The 21,958-nt window shown below is 36.1% G+C and overlaps 2 protein-coding genes across 4 annotated transcripts in view; one reads left to right on the top strand and one right to left on the bottom strand.

Annotated features, from left to right (window-relative positions):
- Positions 1-7,344, bottom strand: part of Sym (symplekin scaffold protein) — a 55,660-nt gene extending 48,316 nt beyond the window's left edge. For all 3 annotated transcript variants that reach the window (XM_069830805.1, XM_069830804.1, XM_069830807.1), the window contains exons 1-2: positions 7,082-7,344; positions 3,472-3,665 (exon numbers count right to left, since the gene is read on the bottom strand). In XM_069830805.1, the coding sequence (XP_069686906.1) occupies positions 3,472-3,665; positions 7,082-7,165 (278 nt within the window). In that variant the 5' untranslated portion in view covers positions 7,166-7,344. The remainder of the gene's footprint in view (positions 1-3,471; positions 3,666-7,081) is intronic.
- Positions 7,345-9,094: 1,750 nt separating this feature from the next.
- Positions 9,095-15,437, top strand: Sbat (LSMD1 domain-containing protein Sbat). Its single transcript, XM_069830803.1, has 3 exons — positions 9,095-9,339; positions 10,890-11,064; positions 15,242-15,437. Exons 1-3 carry the CDS (start codon positions 9,250-9,252, stop codon positions 15,355-15,357), a joined length of 381 nt encoding a protein of 126 aa, XP_069686904.1. The 5' UTR covers positions 9,095-9,249; the 3' UTR covers positions 15,358-15,437.
- Positions 15,438-21,958: the final 6,521 nt, after the last annotated feature.

The following is a 21,958-nucleotide window of genomic DNA, read 5'->3' as shown; positions in this document are numbered from 1 at the left end:
GAGAATGCGGATGCTTTAACAAAGAAGGGCAGCACTGCTACTTACAGACCTGTTAGGCCTACTAAATCTACGTATTACTCTGTGAAAAGATTTATTAAATCTACATACTTAGACTTCAACAAACAAAATTTGATAACACAATCTCAAGGGAAAAAATGGAACTCTCTGCATCATAATCCACAGTTGATTCCCGATTTACCACGCAAATCGTCTGTAGCTGCATTTAGATTGGCAACAGGCCATGACTGTTTGGCCAAGCATCTGCATAGAATTGGAATATATCGGTCTCCTAACTTTCCACTGTGCAACTCAAATCAAAAAATGGATTCAGAACATCTTAAAATCTGTGCGTCAGTGGCTAACCATGACAATATCTTTGAAAAATATTGGAGTGCAAGAGGTCAAATGACTTTATTGTCAAATGCCTGGCATTAGAAAACAACAACATATTTTACTATACTCTGTCCCAGTAAAATATGTTTAGGAGACAAAATTTTAGAAAGAGTTAATGATTTTACATATCTTGGCTACAAATTAACATTTGCTGATGATTTGGATATAATGAACAAAATTGAAAATACTCCAAAATTATGGGAACAATCAACAGGACAATAAAACATTCCCTGTTACAAGAAAGCACTAGAGTATGCCTTTACCAAACCTTGGCAAGACCTGTACTCTGATATGGTAGCGAGGCATGGGCATTAAGGTGGATGGATGAAAGCAGAATATCAGCTAATGAAGTGAGGGGAATAGTATACATTATAATACTGGCGTATGAAACCGCATTACACAGAAATTGTGACCACTAAGGAAATATTTCATTACTGACTGGAGAGGCCAGAAATTTCTTCTGAGGATGGTAAGATGGCAGAGATAAATATAATATGAGAGATAATATCGTCACGTGAATGCAAGAACTAGGTAACTCGAAATTTGCGTTTTTTAGTTACCTCTTTTATAGCATAGCAAAAATCGCACAAAATGTAATCCAGGATCTAGGTAACTTATTGAACGATACCAGCAAAATCTATTTTCCAATATAGCAAATAGGTAAAAGAAAACGAGATATTTTCCTTAGTGCAATAAATACGTAAATAGGCAATGTCACAAAATATGAAAAATCAAGTTACCTAGTTCTTGCATTCAGGCGACGATATAAGCTCCTGCAAGGAAAGATGAAACTTTTGACAGTTCAGTTTCATCCACTTCTTGGATCCCTCAGCCAATGGGAACTGGATACATCACTCACCTTTATGTAGAGATGAGCTTAAACGATATTTTCAAGTATCTGTGACAACTGTGACTGTGACAATTAAATATCTGTGACTTTTGTCTGTGATTTTGTCACACCGATATTTTATATCGATAAGTAAGCACAGCATGCATGAATTACACCGATATTTTGTCACACCGATAAAAACTAGCAGGAAATATTGAAGAGCAATGAAATGTGAATACGATTTCTCTATACGCGCCACACATCAGTGATTTATATTATAGATACTGAATCAATTGATCATTTTTAAATGTAGTTGGATATGGAGAAATTGAAGTTATGTGATTATCCTAATCCTTTTAAAAATTGACCCTTTTATTGTATATAATATAATGGATAATTATTTTAAGTCGTGCATTAACATTATAATATTCAGTCATAGAATAAAAATTAACGAAACATAAGTATTCGGAAAAACATTGGAAAATAATTACGAAACAAAACAGTTGTTCAGATAGGATTTTACACAAGATAAAGTAGTACTGGTAATCAATGGTATTATTTAAATCGTGTAATCACTGCATCATTTATAAGATGGTGAAACTAATGCTGAAGTAGTTTTGGCGATTTCAGATGTGAAAATCGTTGCATTTCTAAGGAATTTTTTGTGGAGATGCAGTTGTTCAGATTAAACTAGCGCTGAGGTAGTTTCGGTGATATCGTAAGTAATCACATCATTTATAATAAGATAGTGAAATTTGCGCTGAAGTAGTTTTGGCAATTTCGGACGTGAAAATCATTGCATTTATAAGGAATTTTTTTGTGGAGATGCAGTTGATCGGGCTAAACTTGCGCTGAGGTAGATTCGGTGATATCGGAAGTAAAAATCGTTGAATTTGATTTTTTGTGGAGATGCAGTTGATCGTATATGCAAGGCATAGCAAAGCCTAAACTAACCAAACCTAATCTGTCACAGATTCGTATATGCAAGGTGTATGCGCGGAGTACGAAGAGCACTACCTCAATGCTAGTTTAGTTGTTGATCATATATGTCTAGGCATAATAAAAGCTTAAACTAACCAAGCCTGACTTGTCACAGATTTGTATATGCAAAGTGTATAAAGGGAATACGAAGAAAACTACCTCAAGGTTAGTTTAGTCAATTAAGTTGCCCACCATATTAGCCAGTTTTGTCTCATTCGGCTTTAATACTATAGGTACTGTTGTCGGCTTCTGAGAAATGCTTCGAAAGTTCGGAAGAGCATAACGCACAGTGACATTATTAAAATAATGTTGTAGGCTCCTTTAACTATTCTCTTTGTAATTAAATGTATAACTGAAAAAATATTGTTACTGTGTAAAAATTGAGTGGAAAATACATATAAGTTAATATAAATTCACAGTTATATGAAAATGTAAAGATCTCGGGGAATACATAAAATATTTATAAACATATATAGGCTACAGAATAACTATGAAAACAAAAATATCGGACTGATGATTATATTATTATAATGCCGCTAATAACTTTGCAACAGATCATCACTTTGCAAAAAATAATATTGAACAAAACATCACGAAAAAATAATCAAATGTCACCCCGCCCGATTGCTGTTACTGTATCATGCGCATGCGCAAACCCACAACGTAGAGGAGAAAGTTGTGAGAACGTCGCAGACTCCCTCTTCCTAAGAGATAAGAATACTGAATCGATCACTAGTGATATTTCAGTCACAGACTACTGAATACGGAGCAGATTTCGATAGCAATATTTTGTCACAGATATTTCGCATCATCAGTCACAGTTTTATCTGTGACAAAAAAATACCTGTGACAAAATATCGGTTTGTGAAATATCGGCCATCTCTACCTTCATGGCACCACACAGAGGTGGACATGGCATTATCATATAGATATATTCCCTAACTTTCCTTCTGCAATTATCTACCTGCCCACCCACCCACCACTGTCCATCTGCTTGTCATCAGGGTGAGGGAAGGGAGAATGTTGTTATTTATAATGTCACACTCTGGCCCAATAAGATCCACGTGCTTTACTACAGACATCAGAAATCGCATCTTTCTTCACAACCATTGTAACTTCTTTGTCCATCAAAAATTCTACTTGGATTTATCATAATTTAAACCCAGCTCTCTGACATGAAAAGATGATATAGAATCAAATGATGACGATGTCTCTGGCACATGTTGCTGATTCATATTACACCATCGTGGAAATGTCATATTTCTTACCATGCTTCTTCAATGAAGCCCACAATGAACTTCCGGACATCTGCATTACGGTCATTTTGAAAACCCAACACTTCGTCCAGAAAGTTGTCAAGTAAGCTTGCATCTTTTTTAATGATTATCTCTTGAACTCGATGAAGATAGTCTGTCTTCAAGTTGTCTGATGTCAATGATGCATGATTTAACCATTCGACAATCTGAAATTAATGAAAGAAAACAAAATTTAATAATGGACGAGAGTGAAAATTATCAGTAGGCTCAGTGGTTTTTTCTGGCGGAATGGCATTCTGACATCTTTTTGTTATATTTTTCATCACAAAGACGAGAAATGTGTTAATAATTGTGTTTTAACATATTTTTTTATTTGAACTCGCTTAGCCTTTAAAATCTTGAAGTTGAACGAAAAAAAGGTTAAAAACGACAAAATTCCCATGCACTGGGCAGTAAAGGCTGGTTTACAATAAACCGGAAACGAGAATCAGAACGAAAACGAAAACGGTAAAATTGTTAAAATGTGTACATTTAAATGTGAGCATTCACAATTAACGAAAAGCTTGCCAGAGCCCGGGATCGGGAACGGAGAGTTGGCCAAGTTTCAACTTTGGCGTTCACGTTTCCGATCACAGCCCACTAGATTCATTCTATTTCCATCTAAAAGCTCTTTTGTCGTCGTATATTTTGTAGGAAGAAGACCATGACATAACCTATGCATTATTTTGTTCTGTGCTGTGTATCATGGAGCAAGTTTTATTTGATGCGATTCTAACATTGAGTGTTGAGGAAAATCCTCACGTTTACAATAAGCGGCACGCCTCATATAAAGATGAGAAAATGAAGGAGAATACGTGGTGGCTTTCAATAGCTGCATCTTTGAACACCGATCGTAAGTGAATCACATTTTATTACTGTATTGGTTGTATTACCTACTATATATTCATGCTTCAATTCAATAACTACTGTTGTGTTCATTTTTGTTGTATTACAAATGTTTCTTCTCTAATTATTTTACATTATGATAGACTTAAAATAGGTTGTGATAATAAAGATGCATGGGCATATTTATAGTACCGTACGTAATGAAATGTTTCAGTTGAAATTTCGAAGTTAGTTATGTTGACTGCCTTGTACTCATGACAGAACGCCATTGGTCAATTATACACAAATAACATCAGAATGCGTAATATCAACTTTACATATCGTTATTGACATGCATATCGATATGCATAGTTGTCTACGTTCTCGGTTTATTGTGAATCAAAAATTTTCATATTTACGTCCTCTGCTTCTCGTTTTCATTCTGGTTCTCATTCCCGGTTTATTGTGAACCAGCCTTAATCATCTCTCCGTCTGCTATGATATATTCTGCACAGTTCCACCACCTTTTCCTCCAGAAGAAAAGCACTGGGTAGGCCTATATATTTAGTTTCATAACTTAAGCAGATTTGGTAATAGGGTCAAAATAAAAAAAAAATACATGCACACACACTCACTAATTGCGTGACATATTACTCCATAAATAATGATTAAGAAATTATAGAATTTTTGTATTCTTCCAATCCACTTTATTTTGTCCTACGTTGAAGTAAGCATATATAAGATTTGGTTAAATGTTTACAAATGGCCTTTGTCCATACATATTGAAAGACATAACATTAGTACTTTCCTGTTATCACCATGGTAGTTTGTCATTGCTAGCCGAAGGTTAGCGTTAAACAAGAAATAGTAATTAAGTCGCTATTCCTTCACCTAACCTTACCAAACCTAAGGTCATTATCCCTTCCTAACTTCTAGCATTCAGTGATAAAATATCAAACAGCGAATTATAACAGGAAAGTATCAACATAATAGTTTATGTGAAATAATAGAGTAGTGTATAATATTACGTAATATAACGTGTCAGATTTAAAACCTTACTATTGAGAAGCATTTTAACCCCACACAGCTCAACTTTTTTTTTTTTTACAAAATGATAAATAGGTCTATATTTAATAATACCGGTACCTAATTTTCTCTTAAGTACCTTCAGTGGAACTAAGGGTATCAGGATTATATCTTCCTACTCTCTCATAAAATAAATTGTAGCCCTACTGAACTAAGTTCTAAGTTTTAACTTTTAACCTAACTCAAACAAACTCTGACTTTTTGTAAACAATTTTTCATATTTTTAAACCACATGACAACTCAGATATAGCTAGTTCTACTTAGTTGCCAACACATAGCCTATTCTATTTAATTGCGATAAGTTTAATAGACACTAAATACGTAAATGATATCAAACTGCAGGAATTTGGTTAATAGCATTTGAAACTTTCAAGTTTGAATTCCCAAAATTTTTGAGTATCCATCAACATTGGGGTTACTATTTCTCTGCCTCCAGATTTACAAAGTGTACGTCCCCGCAATTATGTAGTAAGCATCAGTCAGACATCGTCCTGCAACAGAGGTCCGAGACACTTAGACCTATATTACCAAATATTATATATACATAGGCTATTTTAACTAAATTTTCAACGTTTTCTTATGATTTGACACATTGTCAAGTCTCTTTACATTTTAATGGAAAGTATGTGTCCTGCACATTGTTGTGGGAAGATAGCAGCATGACCGATGCTTACTACACTACATAATTACCTAGGTCCCTAGTAATTCCCATTATTTCTTTAGTTTACTCCTGGGGATGAATTTGGTGTGGCTTTGCTATAGCATTACTGTGTTAAAGTACAAATGTATTTACATTCTTGGGTCTAGACGAGTCATAGATATCGTAAACTAAAAAAAAAAAAAAAAAAAAATTGAGTGCCGACGCAAATTTCACACCCAAAATAAGGGTCGAAAGCTGCTGTGAAAGTTGAAAGTGTGGGACGGCAGAGAGATGCGGGCAGGCGGGATCACTTCGTAAAAATGGAAGAGGTATGCGACAGTGAGGGGCAGCACATACATTTCATTTTCGTGAGTTTCCTCACTGATCATGAAAAAGCGAATTTTCGTAAGGTCGAATCAGTAACAGGTTAGGTTAGTTTAGGCTTTTTCTATGCCTTGCACATACAATTGTCTAAGACCTTTCTTCCAAGACATATCAAAAGCCTAAACTAACCTAACCTGACAATGATTCGATTTTACGAAAACTCGCTTTGGTCGAATTAGTAACAGGTTAGGTTGGATTAGTTTAGGCTTTTGCTATGTCTTGTATAGCTACTCACAATTGTCTAAGAATGTGCTCTTTCTTCCAAGGCATACCAAAAGCCTAGACTAACCTAACCTAATCTGTCACTGATTCGACCATACAAAACTCTGTATCAGTAAGGAAAACGCACGCAAATGAGGTGCATGTACTTCCCCTCCCTGCCGCCTACCCCTTCCACCTCGCTCGAGCGATCCCGCCTGCTCGCATTCGTATACGATACGTATGACTCTACTACAACCCAAAATGTAAATACTTTTGTACCTTAACGTGGTAACGCTATAGGTAATAAAGAATTACCGAAATAATATATACCGAGCAGAAAGATTTCGAGGGCAGAACGGACCTGCCGAATGTCAGCTCAGCCACTATGAGGCCGAAAATGGCATTAGTTGTCAAAGTACTTCAATAGTGATCAATGTTTTAACTAACCTTATTATATGAAGTACCGGTACTTAATTCGTGGTCATCCTCCTCCATAAAAAACTGTGCGGCAGTACTTCGTCGAGAATCCATCTTAAAAAATTAAGAAATAACTTTCACGTAATTAGGTTGGAAAAAAATTGGCATACGAGATGTGATGCTTTCACTTGCATTTGAGGAAAAGTTCAGTATCATACATTATCGGCACACTTCTTCATCTCTATTATTTGACAATCTTTTCAATTTATGTTGCGAGATGGCGAACGAGCGCAAGGCTACTACGCAGTGTGGCCACAGGCCGAAAATAAAATGTACCAGATTTCTCTGAAAATTGTACCAGATTGTACAGATTTTTTTTTATATAATGTACCATTTGTACTAGCTCAATTTTCTCGTACTTGTACAAATTACTAAGGGCGCGCTTCCGTACAGGGGCAGTGGCATTTCTCTAAGGTTAGAGCCCAGTTTAGGTGTGTGTATTAATTATTAATCGAAAAAAAAATGTTATATAAACATGCGTCTATTCTCAATATTCTCTAGCTGAGAGGATAAAAAAAGAGTTTTCTATCCTAATTTGCGCGCGCACGCGCACACGCGCACGCACACACACACACACACACACACACACGCCACTGCCCCTTTACGGAAGCGCGCCCGAACCATAGACTAATAAATAGTAACTATATACCAAAAAAAAAAATCTCCGCGAAGCTGTTCTGCACAATTACCCATTTTTAGTAATTAAATAGAACGTTACAATTATATAAACATTTTAACTTGGGGACTTCAATTCTTTCCAACTATAAATTGATAATAGGCAAGTGGATTCACTATTATGTAGCGTAGCACGGAATAATACAAATGTGTTTCTCCCTATAAATTCGTCACAAATATCTTCTAAATCTAACTTTACAGCACTATCCTTATGTGGCACCTGTCTGTCGGTAAGAGAGATGAATAAAGTGCACACCAACAATGCATCCTTACTTATTGAAATGTTACTTATTGTAATTTATTGATTTCAATAAGCAACCATCACATATCATGTTCTTGTTTAGTCAACTGTCCGAAGACAGGTTTATACCTCATAAATGACACCAGTAAGGCATTACTCATGAGGTAACTAAGCCAGGAAAGAATGGAAAAGGAGATGATGATGATGATGATAAATTAATAAGACGACACATTATTGGGTGGGCTCAGGACACACGAGCCCATATAAGTTGGCGCCATTGTTTTAAAGAGAATAAAATTGTCGATACGTTCTCTTGCAATGGTGAACTTCTGATGTTAAAGATGAAAGAGTATTAATTTGTGTATAGTTCATTGTATAAATAATTGTATAATTGTATAAATAGGTGCCGTAAAACAGGGCGACTTTGCTCCATTTTTAAGAGCTACATTACTTGACCCATGTGGAATGCATGTTAAAAACGTAGCGAACGGAAAAGAATGGCTTTGACGGGTAGCGGGATTTATCGTCTTTTTACTTTTTTTAGCTGCTGTCATGTTAATGGTTTAATTTTTGGGGGATTTTACTTTTTCTTTGAACAGCCCTGCCTATGCAGTACTATGTTAAAGAATCCCGTTTCAGATTTCCTCGTAATCAAGTCAGAGGTTGACGAATTAATATTTTAACCAAAAATTGGTAAATAAGGTTTTAAAATTTGCTATTTATTTGTATATAGATATATTGAATAGGTCCTTTTTTTCATTTTGACGGATTCAGACGTATTTCTAGATGTTAGACTGACGGAGATACAATTTACTCATTGGCGACACTGTTGTCTCCATATTACAGTCATCAAACTAATTTTGAGAAATTACCCCATGAAGAGTTTCCGTCTTGATTTACACAACGTACATAAAATTCACATCCACAACGTTTAAGCCACTAAACTATAATAAAGTGAGATTTGCGCACAGTTGTGGAGAAAAGTTTCAGGTATTGCCTCAGGTCAACCGTCTTTGATATCAATGATTTTGTCCAAATCCATTAGTCGAATATTGGTTATGTTGACGACACTGATCACTAAGTTTTTGTTGTAAGGTATCGTCTGCTGTAAAAGTATCAATGTTATGTTACATTAGATTTCGAGTAATTGGAAATATTGACCGTAGCTACAAAAAAAGTCTTAAAGTTGTATGGGAGTTGTAGACATTATTCTGTTAGCATAATGAGTATGTATGTAAATCCACCTTCGGAATGTGTATCAGTCGTGGAGTCTCCTGCCGACAGTGATGTAGAGAAAGAATGTAAAGTGAAGGTAAACTTAAATGTTTAATAAATCATTGCAATTGCCTTACAAAAGTACGGCGAATTTCTATCCGTATACAACTACCGACCAAATGCGTATACGTAAGACAGACCAGAAGCCTGAACTAACCAAACCTAACCTGTCACTGATACGGGACCTTATGAAAACTGCCCCTCGCGGCTAAATCTGAAAGAAAATGTCACCAGTAGGGGAAGTTATCCCCACTTGCACCACACAACTGTCTACTCTCCGCCTCGGTGACCAACTTCCAAGCCATCCATAATGAAATATGCTAACTACATGAGTGTCGAATGCCCAACACACAACAAACCCAAATTACACTCATTAACTAGCTCAACTGACTAGTGTAATATTTAGCTAGTCGGCGATGTATGCAATGGAGAGGGAAATGAACTGGCCACCCTACCCCATTATCTCCTGGCCTGGTAGCCTCATAAGTGGTGCCTTCTTGGTATCACTCGTGAAATTCGGACCTGTTTTCGGACAGTTGAGTAAACAACAACAACTAGCTCAATTCCGCCAAAATTAAATGTGCAATCGACACTCACGTGGTAAAAATTATACGTATTAACTAGCTCTCTTCTGTAAAAATTAGGTGTGCATTCTATAGCCCTCACGTGGTAACAATTACATCAGTAAAAAATTTAAAATGACCTACTTAGCACAATGAAACACACACCTCTGAAAGTAAAGGCTGGTCCACAAACCAGGAATGGAAATGAGCACGAGAACGGAAATATTGTTAAAATAAATGTATATAATTGTGAGCATTCACAATTAACTTTCACGTTCCCGTTCCCGGGCTCCTGCAAGCTTCTCGTTAATTGTGAATGCTCACATTTAAATACATTTATTTTAACAATATTTCCGTTCTCGTTTCCGTTCCCGGTACCACAGATCAGTCTTAACACTATTGGAGACCCAAACTCTTCTTCCTCGCTTCCTCACGAACAGACGTTATCTGCCCACTGAACATAAGTAGATTAACTTTCCCTATTTTAAACTTATCTTGTCAAAGCCGTGTGGTCTAAAACATTACTCGTTACCCACAGCGTGTGTTTGGTCTAGGCAACTTCGACGGATCGCGTCCCACTCCCACCATAAGCAAAGGAATTAGAAAAAAAAAAAGAGGTGGTGAGAGAGAGAAGGGAGAAACAAAACGAAATTCTACTTTTGCTTCCTAGATGGCGTTTTCTTGTCCTACTTTCCTCCGCTAGGTGTCAACCCCTACTTCCTAGTGGAGGGAATAGTGGACGGAGCTTGTGCGATCTGTTCTTTCAGAATAAATAATTTGTAAAGAAACGGTAAACAGAATGTCTAATTTTCTATAATCTGTGGGTAGTTTCATCAAAAGACGGCTCTGTTCGGCATTTCCAGAATAATTCCACCGAGTCCGAGACATATGGTAACCCTACAGTCTTTTGTGGTTATGATAATTCTCTCCATCCTAGAGAAGTTAGTGGTAAGTGTGCATCAATCAGAGAAAGACAAAATAATATGTAGTAAAAAGCTGAAAATGCATTCTTCTTCCTCTCTAGACTGCTACATGTACTGAACCTGTAACACCGGGGAAACAGAAGCTAAGCAGCTGGTTGAACAAGAACTTCAAAATAGAAATGACTGACGGACGTGTTCTCATTGGAGTGTTTCTTTGTACTGATCGTGATGGAAATGTCATTCTCGGATCATGCAGTGAATACTTGAAACCAGAAGGTAAATTTAAATGCCTCTGAACATGATAGTGACTTTTGTAATGGTAGTGTTTGTATTGTTAATGTTCGATTACAGTTTATCTAATTCTGAAAGAAAGCCTATACATAAAACATTTTGGACTAACAATGGAAAATTTCAAAATATCCTTAGGCTCCCTTGCAAAATAGGGTTGCCAGGTCGCCCGTATTTTACAGGCTCTCCTGTATTTTACCCACTTTTTCGCCAGTCTTCTGTCTCACGTATTTGATAATATTTTCTCTCAATTTATTCCTTTATATGGTAAATATGAATAAATGATGTTATGAAGTTATTCTAATTACATACACTAATGTTTATGAAATTCCAACACCAAGAAGGATACATGTGACTGAAATGAAACTGATACCACAGATTAGGTACATGATAATACACAAATGATTAGAATTACAGAACTGTACCTGATCTGTGACCGTGAGATTTCAGTATGGTGTGAAGCCTCCATGTGCTGCAATCAGAGCCTCTAAGCATCATGGCATGGAATCAAAGAGTGCCTGGATATGTTCCTGGGGAATCTCCCTCCACGCAGTTTGTATGTGAGTCCACAAAGCATCAAGAGTGGGTGCTGGAGGACCATGACGAACAAGTTGTCGACCAACCATATCCCAGATATGCTTGATGAGCAACATGTCTGGTGAACGTGCAGGCCAGGGAAGCAGTGATACCAGTTGTTCTTCGAAGAAGGCTTGCACAATCCTCGCCACATGTAACTGGGCATTGTCCTGCTGAAATATGGCATGTGGAGTTGTCTGAAGGAGGGGCAGTACCTCTGGCTCTAAAACCTCCCTAATGTAGCAGTTGCTGCTCAGATTGTCCTGAATACATAGGAGGCAAGATTGGATATTGTATCTAATGGCACCCCAAACCATCACACTAGGTGTTTGTCCGCTATGCCGCTTAACAATGCAGGCTCTAAGATTGCATTCACCATGGTAGCATCTAACACATATGCGACCATCATTGTAGGACAAGTTGAAGCGAGACTCGTCCGAAAACACTACATTTTACCACTCAGCATGCCAGTGACGGCATTCACGAGCCCATTGCAGTCTGAGGCATTGATGGTTTCTGGACAATGGAAGCTGATGCAATGGCATGCGAGTTACTAGTCCAGCCCTCAAAAGACGGCAACGAATCATTGACGCAGACAGGTCCACACCCATTACAGTACTCCAATGTCGACTTAACACTGTGGATGAAGCTGTACGGTCCATCACGGCCATGTGGACAAGATGGCGGTCATCCCGTGTTTTGGTCACATTACGCGGTCCAGTACTCGCTCGTCTCTGCATACGACCCTCTTCTATCAACTGGTTTCACACACGCATCACTGTTGTAGCAGCATGCCCTGCCGAAATGTCACGGTATGACAAACCTGCTTCCCAGAGACCAACCATTCTGTCCAGTTCGAACTCACGTGCTGATATTGCGCCCTTCCACGTCGACGAGGCATACCTGCACTAGCTTTCACATTTCCACTTCGTTTGGAAGCTCTGCACTGACTGAGCAAGGCATAACACTGACCTTGCTGGTGACGCAAGAGACGTCACTGTTGGGCCTATGTGTATGCCATCTTTCTGGAAACGTAATCAATTATTATTGGTAGTACACTGTTCTACACATCTCCCGAATTTGGAGTCGTTAGGGCCATTCTTTCTGAGCGTTGCACTTTTCACAAACAGTAGTGTATTTTAAATGTAATCTACAATGACAAATTCTCATTAATTTTCAACCTGCTTTGTTAAAGAAAATTACAGTTGAGGGGGTCAGCGCAACAGTAGTTTAAGCCACTTTTTTAATGTAGAAAAAGCAAGTTAAAGTTATATATGTATGAATCAGGAATTTGCAAAAGGGACCAAGTCCGAAAAAGTAAATTTTAAGAAAACAACACAAAGCCTCTTTGTATGAATCTGGATGTATAACAGCCCAAACATGTTGATACACAATTTAAATGTGTACATTCTATAGAACTTGGTTCCTTGTAACTCTGAAATCCAAAAAGAGTGTATGGAAAGCCAGAAATGGGTATAAACTCAATTTGCAAAAAATATGGACTTGGTACCTTTTGCAAATTCCTGATTCATATATATTTATAAGTGATATTTTTAGGGGAAAAATTACATGCTTCCTAACAAGGTATATAATGGTGGATTGATCTATTTCACTTCGTAGGAAGATAGTTCACGTCAAAATCAACAGAAGGCTCAATATTTAATTTTCGCATTAAGGAGGGTTAGATCACTGTTGCGCTGACCCCCTCAATTGTAAAAGTTTATGAATGAATACAAAGCAAGCGGTAAGTATTAATAGTGCTATGAAATAAAAATTTTAAATTACTTTTGCGTATAGTTATACTATATATGACATGCTCCTAAAGGTAAAGTAAGTCGATAATGTCTTGATAGAACGATTTTGACAATTATCTCCAAAATCTTCCACATTTTTAGTTTGAAAACCTTGCAACCCTACTTGAAAAAGTCGTGCATTGGTATGTACTTTCCAGAAACGTTTAAATAAAAACGAAATAACTTCCAACACAACATTAAAACACAAAAAAAATGCAACTAACACTTCAACCTTTCATAATTTTAATTGTTATATTTATTTCACATCGAGCCACCAGCGTAGCTCAGGTGGTAGATTTTCCTACTGATTCTGAGTTGCGCTGGGTGTGGATTTGATTACCTGGTTGTATTTTAGACCTCACAAAAGATTGAGAAATACAAAAAAAAAAAAAAAAATCTGAAGTTTAGTAATTCTACCAATAAGATGTGCTGCTTTCCAGGGCTGTTGTGATGCCACTAAGAATGTTCTACATTGAGTTCTATATACCTGAATGTCACTCCAACTCCAAAATTAAAAATGCTGGCTCTGCCATGTGCATTGCATTAGTGTGTAAAGGGAAAGCATGTGTGTGTGAAAGGAAGGATAGAGGGGAAAGATGCAGGAAAAAAAGAGAGTGGAAGAGGAATTTATGGATATCATTTGTAATTCTATCTGAACCATTATAATTGTAATTTTTGGTTATAGGTAATTTCTGGTCAGAATTTAAGGAAAATAACAGTGCTGTACAGGAAATAAATTTATACCTCATCATGTGGACGTAACTTTTACTTATGACTTGCATAGGCAATAATAAGTTAATACGTTCAAAAATTGAGGTCGAACATTTGAAAATTAAAAAATATGTTTAATTTTTAATTTTTCTACATAAAAATAAAGGTCTTTGAGGTTATTTTGAATGCATTTCATTTAAAAGTAATCCTCTTAGATGTTAAGGGTTTTATTTTATTTAGGATATAGGACTACAGCAAAAAATTTACGTGTTCCATGGAATTCTGCAAGCAAGTGTAACAAGTGTATGTTGGATTTATATAATTATATAGTTTAATAGTACATTATGCAATGAGCCTATAATGGTAGTAATTAAGACGCAAGTATGATTGTTTACCATTATAGGCAAGTTTCATACGACTTTTTATGCTCGACCATATTTCTAACTTGAAAGTATTGAAAATTAGGTCTTTTTATGGTCATGTGCGAACTGACCTGAATTGTGAGATGTGCGCAGACGCGAAAGTATTGATTTTTTCCGAGGCCGAATGTCATTGACCTTGGCACAGAATAAGAATGAACATTAGTCTGATATAACCTGGAAATTGATTTAGAATTGAAAAACGAGATGACAAATTGAATTTATTTGAATATTATTTACAATTAACGCTAATTATTATAGTAACAGAACATAACCTTCTGCGACAGTATTGGATTTCCAGCCTCATGACTTTTCGCTAATTGTCTGTTGATTACATATCCGAGAATAATCGATATAACGGTACAAAGCTGACTTGTGATTGGCTGAAGACCTGTACTTTAATGAGTAGGTGTACTTTAATGACATGCATTAAAGAACTGCTACCAGGTGTATAATTACTACATTTCGGCATGGTCGAGCATAAAATCTTTTAATAAACTGGTATAACAAAACCTACTACATTCATAAGATGTTTGGTCGAGTTAAGATCAATGCACTGTATTACAATTTATAGTGTAGCAATTTTATACAGTTCTTTGTAATAATAGTTTTATTAACGGTATAATCTTGTGTATTTTCTCATAATAAAACTTTCCTTTATTTCAGAAAATGGTACCATTGAGGAACCCAGAGTTTTAGGCCTGGTAATGGTTCCAGGAAGACACATTGTATCAATACACTTGGATGATATTACTACTCATTACAGTGGAGAAGTTATGTGATGACATTTCGAAATGTATATGCACATTATTTTGTATGATACTAATAATGGAAAATAAAATCTATTCGTTATTATATCAGTTATCTGTGTGTTGGTTAGTATTTTAAGAAGTTTGATTACGTCAATAAACATGTGGATTTGATACGAAGTTTTAGTAAAGATCTCATATGAAATATATACTGGGTGTCCAGTTCAAAGTGTGTCATGGCTCGCTGTATGCCGTCATTTGGCTAGTTGATGAGCCTAGAGAATTGAATCTTTCTACACTTCCGCAGAGGCGTATTACTTATCTGCCAGAGAAGTTGCCTAGCAAGTACGGCGTTCATTTAGAAGAGTACTTACCGATACATACAGTAACGCCGATAGTGGCAGGAATGTGAACTGTTTCGAAACCTGTACTGAGGTGAGTTTTTTCTTACTGTCGGGATATGGGGAGAGGGTTAAGACGATTACTTACGTATTTGTTGACATTAACTTCGACGGTCAACATGGACACGGAGGATTTGATTTGTATTGTGGAATGTTGCCGTACGCAACCGATAACAAATACCCTGCGTACGACTTGGCCGCGCAAAACACAGTTCAAAAGAGGTTATGGTAGCACACAGACCATACAGACCGCCATCTGTTGCTACGACGTTCAAGTTATACCGTACACATTCTCAAGTGCAGATTGAATGCCTTGATAAATAGGCAACTTCTCTGACACAAAAGCTGAAACTCGCTTCAAATTGCTGACTCATCAACAGTGACATCATGACACACTTTGAAATGAACACCCAGTAGACAAAATTTATTATGGTACAAAAAGTCTGTTTCAAGGTTTTGACTGAAATAGGCCTACTTCTCTCTTTAGGCAAAGTGGTGGCAGTGATGTTTCGTTGTTTTTTTTTTTTTTAAAGAATCACATAAGTCCCGAGAACTACTATAAAAACATTGTAAATAAATATTAAGATAAGCACAGGTGGAAAACAAAAATTGATATTATAATTGTAATTAAAGTATAATAAATTCCAGTTTTAAGGAACCCCCTTTGACGAAAATTTTATGTTTTTAAGGAATACATATGAATGGATTTACAAATATACAAACCCTTTTAACGAACTAAATCTTTTAGGAAATCTTTTTAACGAAATCTAATAAGGGATAAAATTATAAAGTCCCTGGCCAAAGGGGTAGGGAATATCATACTGAACTACCTATTTAAAACATATATTCTGCAAGATGGGAACAGACACTATATTTGTTTCTCCTGGACACACTTTATTCAGTTTGAGTAATCTAAAGACAGAAATTGAAAGATAAAATTCTCAAATTTATTATATTTGCGTTTAAACTCTTTAAAAAATGTTAGAAAGAGGAGAAAATACTGACCTTTTCACTTGCATACAAGACTGTTTGGTTTAGTCTATTCATAGTACTGTAGGGCCGTTTTCATAGACATTCTTAGCACGGGCTTCTGGTGGATGATCAGGGAACTAAAGTTTTTTGTATTCATAAACCAGTGTTAGCGATATATGATATGATATGAATCCCGTACAAATAACCAGTCAATAGCCAGGGTTAGTTTAGCACGCTCGTAGCGCAGGCTAGCGAAATGTCTATGAATAGCACACATAGAGTCTGGTATTGTAATTCAATAGGAATACAGCTGCTGTCCAAGTCACAGCTCTAACTTCAAACAAAAAGAGAAAAGCTTTTGTCAGCAGATGTTTTCTTGTTTCACATTTGCCCATTAACATCTCTTAACATCCACTAAGCATAAGAGAGGGTGAATGTGACAACTTTTTTTCACATGCAATCTACCAACTTTTAGTACCGTACTCTTTATTTTAAAAAGTGTAAATGATGTTTTTTGTTCGTACCAAGTATAATACTGTAATTGCATGTACACCCTTTGACACGGAAATTTGTTGCTGTTCAGAGAATACTTCGGGAATCATTCGTGACATATGGCTATGTCGCTGCTATGACTTGATTTCATCCTTGGACCTCGATGCTAAATATTTCCCCTTGTGCACTGCGTGTTAACCCGAGCAACACTTCGACAAATTCACTCTACAGGAGAGCAACTATTTTCCGTGTCAAAGGGTGTACAGTAATTTCAAATTTTTCTTATCATTGCCCTCCACAACAGGGACACCTTCACATTATGGACGAAGAATTATCAATCTGCATTTTTAACACTTTTGTCTGATGATGATTTCAAACTAATAGGTCTTCTAGAAGTAAATTTCCGTGCTGAATCCGAAAATGTCTTCAGTTTTACTCCATCACGTCAGAATGTTTCACAAATGGCGAAAATTGTGTGAAAATGTACCAAAATTATGAGAATTAGACGTAATTTTAAAATGTGTTACCAACACAATATAATATGCAACTAACAGTTCATTGTGTTTCAGATTCCTTGTCCATCATTCATAGTTAACCGAATTTGAGGTCTCACGAAAATTTTTTCATGGGAGATGGAATGAAATTTTAGGCACAAATACTTTCCTTGTTAAGGACTTTTACGAACTATTTTATTAGTCTGATTTAATGTGAAAAAAGGGGGCAATAGCACCTTCTTTGGCTCAACTAGGAGATAATATTTTATATCTTTTGATCCTGGAATATACACATTTCTGCAAGGCCACTGATTTTTTTTCCAATTCTCTTTTCTTGCTCCACTATCCCATTCGCAAAGAAAGCACCACATTTTTATAATTCCAGAATGCTGACTTAGCAATATACTAATTATTTTGAAATCTTCACACAGTAACGAACCATGATTATTCTAACACTTTATCTATCACCAATTTTGTTTTCATAAGTCTCTTTTAGAGAAATAGAATGCACTATAGGGATAGATGGGGGTATATTTCCATTATGTAATCAAGACGCCTTTTAGACTTCTTTTAGAGGAGTCGATAAAGAATCTCCAGTCAGAAGCTTCATAAGTAATGCCGAAAAAAAGTAATTAAATGAGGAATATTACTACAGTATACTGGACAATTTTCCTCTGAAAAGCCTGGACGTAGTTCTCGTTCACGATGTCTGTACCAAGGAAAATGTGTACTGGTACCTGCACTTAATAAATTCTTTGATTTTAGTCTAGAACCAAGAAGTTCAGTAGATTGTTTGGGTAAATATAAGTCTCTAATTAAATCATTTAGTCCGTTTTGTGAAAATAATTTTTGAGATGTCGATCTAAGTTCATCACTAGAGAGCGGAATTTTAGGCTCTATAAAATAAAAAATAGGCTTTTTTTGTTAAAGAATGTCACTAATATAAGATTCAACATTTATTTAATGCAAAATTCTAGGATTAAAAGAAACTTCCACACATTTCACGTTTTACAAGGGTATACATGCATACACAAAATGAAGACATTCTGTCTTTAAGTTAGTGTTTTTCATTCACCAATCACATTTTCCATAGTTTGCTTCACAGTAGATGATCAGTGGCCATTGTGTCGCTCACTGCTGTACTTACAAATGGTGAGAAAAAAAAGAAAGGGTTGTTAACTGTCTTGGAATGTAAGAGAATGCTTATTCGGGTATAACTCAGCGAGTTTGTGTTAGATTGCTGACAGACAGAGGAAGAAATAATAATAATAATAATAATAATAATAATAATAATAATAATAATAATAATAATTTGTACAGCAGGAGTTTTTTTACATGCCAGTAAATCTACTGAGATGAGCCTGTCGCATTTAAGCACACTTAAATGCCATTGACCTGGGCTGGGATCGAATCAGCAACCTCGAGCATAGAAGACTAGCGCTATACTGACTATAGTACCCAGGCCGACTGAAAGTTTGAATTTTAGGATTGAAAGATTGTAAGACTGAAAAGGGGTGGCCCGGAGGTACATCTCTATTGTGTTGTTCACTGCTAGGAAGGAGTTGTTGTTATCCGTCTTGGAATGTAAACGTTACAGGATGTTAAGGAAAACAGTAAACAGCTACGAAAAATGATGCAAAAAAAAAAAAAACTTAAAAATAAGCACTAACGTCGAAATAGGCATTTTTAGGTACTATAAAACCCCTTCATTTATACCTATATTTCCACGAAAAATGTAAATATTAAATCTCAAGCCTGTATGTATCAAGGAAAAAAATTGGTTTTTGCCTAAATTCTGCTCTCTATTCGTCACACATGTCCAGTTTGTCTGAACTTGTCTGAACTGTCTTGCGACTCAGAATCTGACAAGACTTCAGACCTCTTCGGTACAGGAACCTCGGGTCCATGGGGAACTCTCTGATGCCTGGGGAATATAAGGATAAACTATTGTTTTTTTTTTTTGCCTTATGTCCTGAAATATTCACTGAACAAAAGTAGCAGTCATATGAATGATTTTTTGGCTCTCTTCATACCATGAGTATACCAAAAGGGATAGTTTGTTCCTTACCATTTTTTCACAGTCATAATCCTTCAACACAAGTTTGACACACTTTATGGGGCACATACTGCTTATCCTGATCGCCTAATTTTATTTCGAAATAAGAAAAATACGAACTTTTCACGAAAGTTATATTCTGTCGTTGTTTCACTAAAATGTAACAACCACATATGTAGCAGAATATATCTGGATTATTTCTACACTCACGAGAAGACATTATTTTAGTAGAAATCAAACATAAAATGAAAGAAACTCACTATGCACAAACAAATATTTCAATGTCAATGTCAGGTAGCTGTTGTTAAATTACTGTTGCAACTGGTTTTATGGGGTAGAAAGGGGAGCTGGTGGTTTCCTCGAACACATGATCCTTCACAATAAAAGAAAGAAAGGGGACTGACTCATTCTTACCCCTCAAACATTACTCACAAAAAAAAAAAAAAAGAAAAACAAAGAAAGAAAGGTGTGGTTTTACAAATATTCTTGACTTCCCATAGCTCAGGGTGATTTACGTCAATTACAGGGTAGTAAACATTCTAAAACTTTTCCTAAACTTGTTTATGATAACATATTTTGTAATGTAATAGTATTATACACTGCTTGCCACTTTTTATCATTAAAAATTATTTCATACAGGGTGGAAGGTAACCTTTTACAATCACAAACGTAACAGATCATGTCATTTGGGAATGTTTTGTCAAATAAAATTTTTCATACGACCAATAGTTTTTGTAATATTTCGAGAAAACGAATGTTGCAATGTTGCAACGTTGTAGACAGTAGCAGTGTTTACTTTGGAAATCATTGCATTTCAGCATACTGAATGCTACTCCAATCATCAACTTGGCAGAGGTTTTGAGAGGATGTACACATATACCGTTCTGTAAACAAAAACATCTGTTGAGAATGCAGTCAAATCAAAATTTATGTAATTGTAACATGTTAATTACATGAACTATGTTATTCGTTATCTATGATGAAACGTTCGTTATTGTATTGTTTCAGCACTAAATTTAGTACGAACAAACACGTAGTTTCCGTTACATTTTAAGGCAATTTCATCAATAATACAGTAGAATGAAAAATTATGCATAAAAGAAAATGAATCCTTTAAATACAGTATTATTTTACATTGAGGATCACACAGTTGATGTCGCTCCAACTCAATTACAATACAATGTTTGGAAGAAATAATCAACTTTGAAACTAAATGAAAATGATACGCATTAATGTGAGGTACGTTGTTAAATTTTGTACACCATTCTCTACAGTGTCTTTTAAAGAAAGGTGTTGTTCAAAGTGTCCGCCAGTTGCGTGTCTACAACTTTCACACTCCTGATCCAGTTATCTGTCACCGTATAAGCGAGCAGCTGCAGCGGCATTGTGACCAGTTTCGCTATAAATTAACATGTCCACATACTCATGATTAGAAAACTGTGGCATCTCGTTGTTTTTCAACTGCTTCAACTGCATGTAGCCTGCAACTAATGACGAAGTGAATGTAAGCGTATCGTCCGCTCTGTACACCTAGCTCAGCCATATGATTTGCGTACGTAAGAAACAGTGTTGCCAGCATGTCACAGCCCTGTTTCCATGCAATGTGTACACGACTATTAACGCGATTTATTCGAAATCTGTGTTATTTTCCATGCAAATACTACTGTAATATGGCCATACATAGCTTACTCTATCATCCTACATGAGATAAAAATCCAATTTTGAGCAGTTTCACGAAAAACTTAATCATAATTTCAAGTTAAAAAAACGATTTTTTTTCGAAAACCGCCCTTCTGGGAACAAAATATTATTAGACTTTCTTGTTTGTCATAATTTGAGATACATTCCAGAAGAATTGTAAAAGGTTACCTTCCACCCTATATATTGTTCACCAAAACGGCCGAAATCTACTTCCGCAGATTTTATGAAAACCTGACGTGATAGAAAAAAACTGTTGAATCTTTCGTACACTACTTTTAACACTTGAATATAAATAATTGATTAAATGGCGATCTTACTCGTGTTAATTATGTAAGCATGTGCGGCTTACAGCTGTTTCGGTGCTACTTGACACCATCCTCAGAGCCTTCTGTGTGTCGGCGTCATCTCAACTTTGCTACCTGTTGTGTGGGTGTGTTCGTGTGATGAAAAGTTGTGTCAGATAGTGTATGTGTTCTGAAATTGATCTGTGTGTTGAGTATTTGATTAGGGTGTATTTA

Source organism: Periplaneta americana, chromosome 7, assembly GCF_040183065.1.
Source record: "Periplaneta americana isolate PAMFEO1 chromosome 7, P.americana_PAMFEO1_priV1, whole genome shotgun sequence".
NCBI classification, from domain to species: Eukaryota; Metazoa; Arthropoda; class Insecta; order Blattodea; family Blattidae; genus Periplaneta; species Periplaneta americana.
Note: the sequence above shows the minus strand (reverse complement) of the source record. Positions and strands in the feature narration are given on the sequence as shown.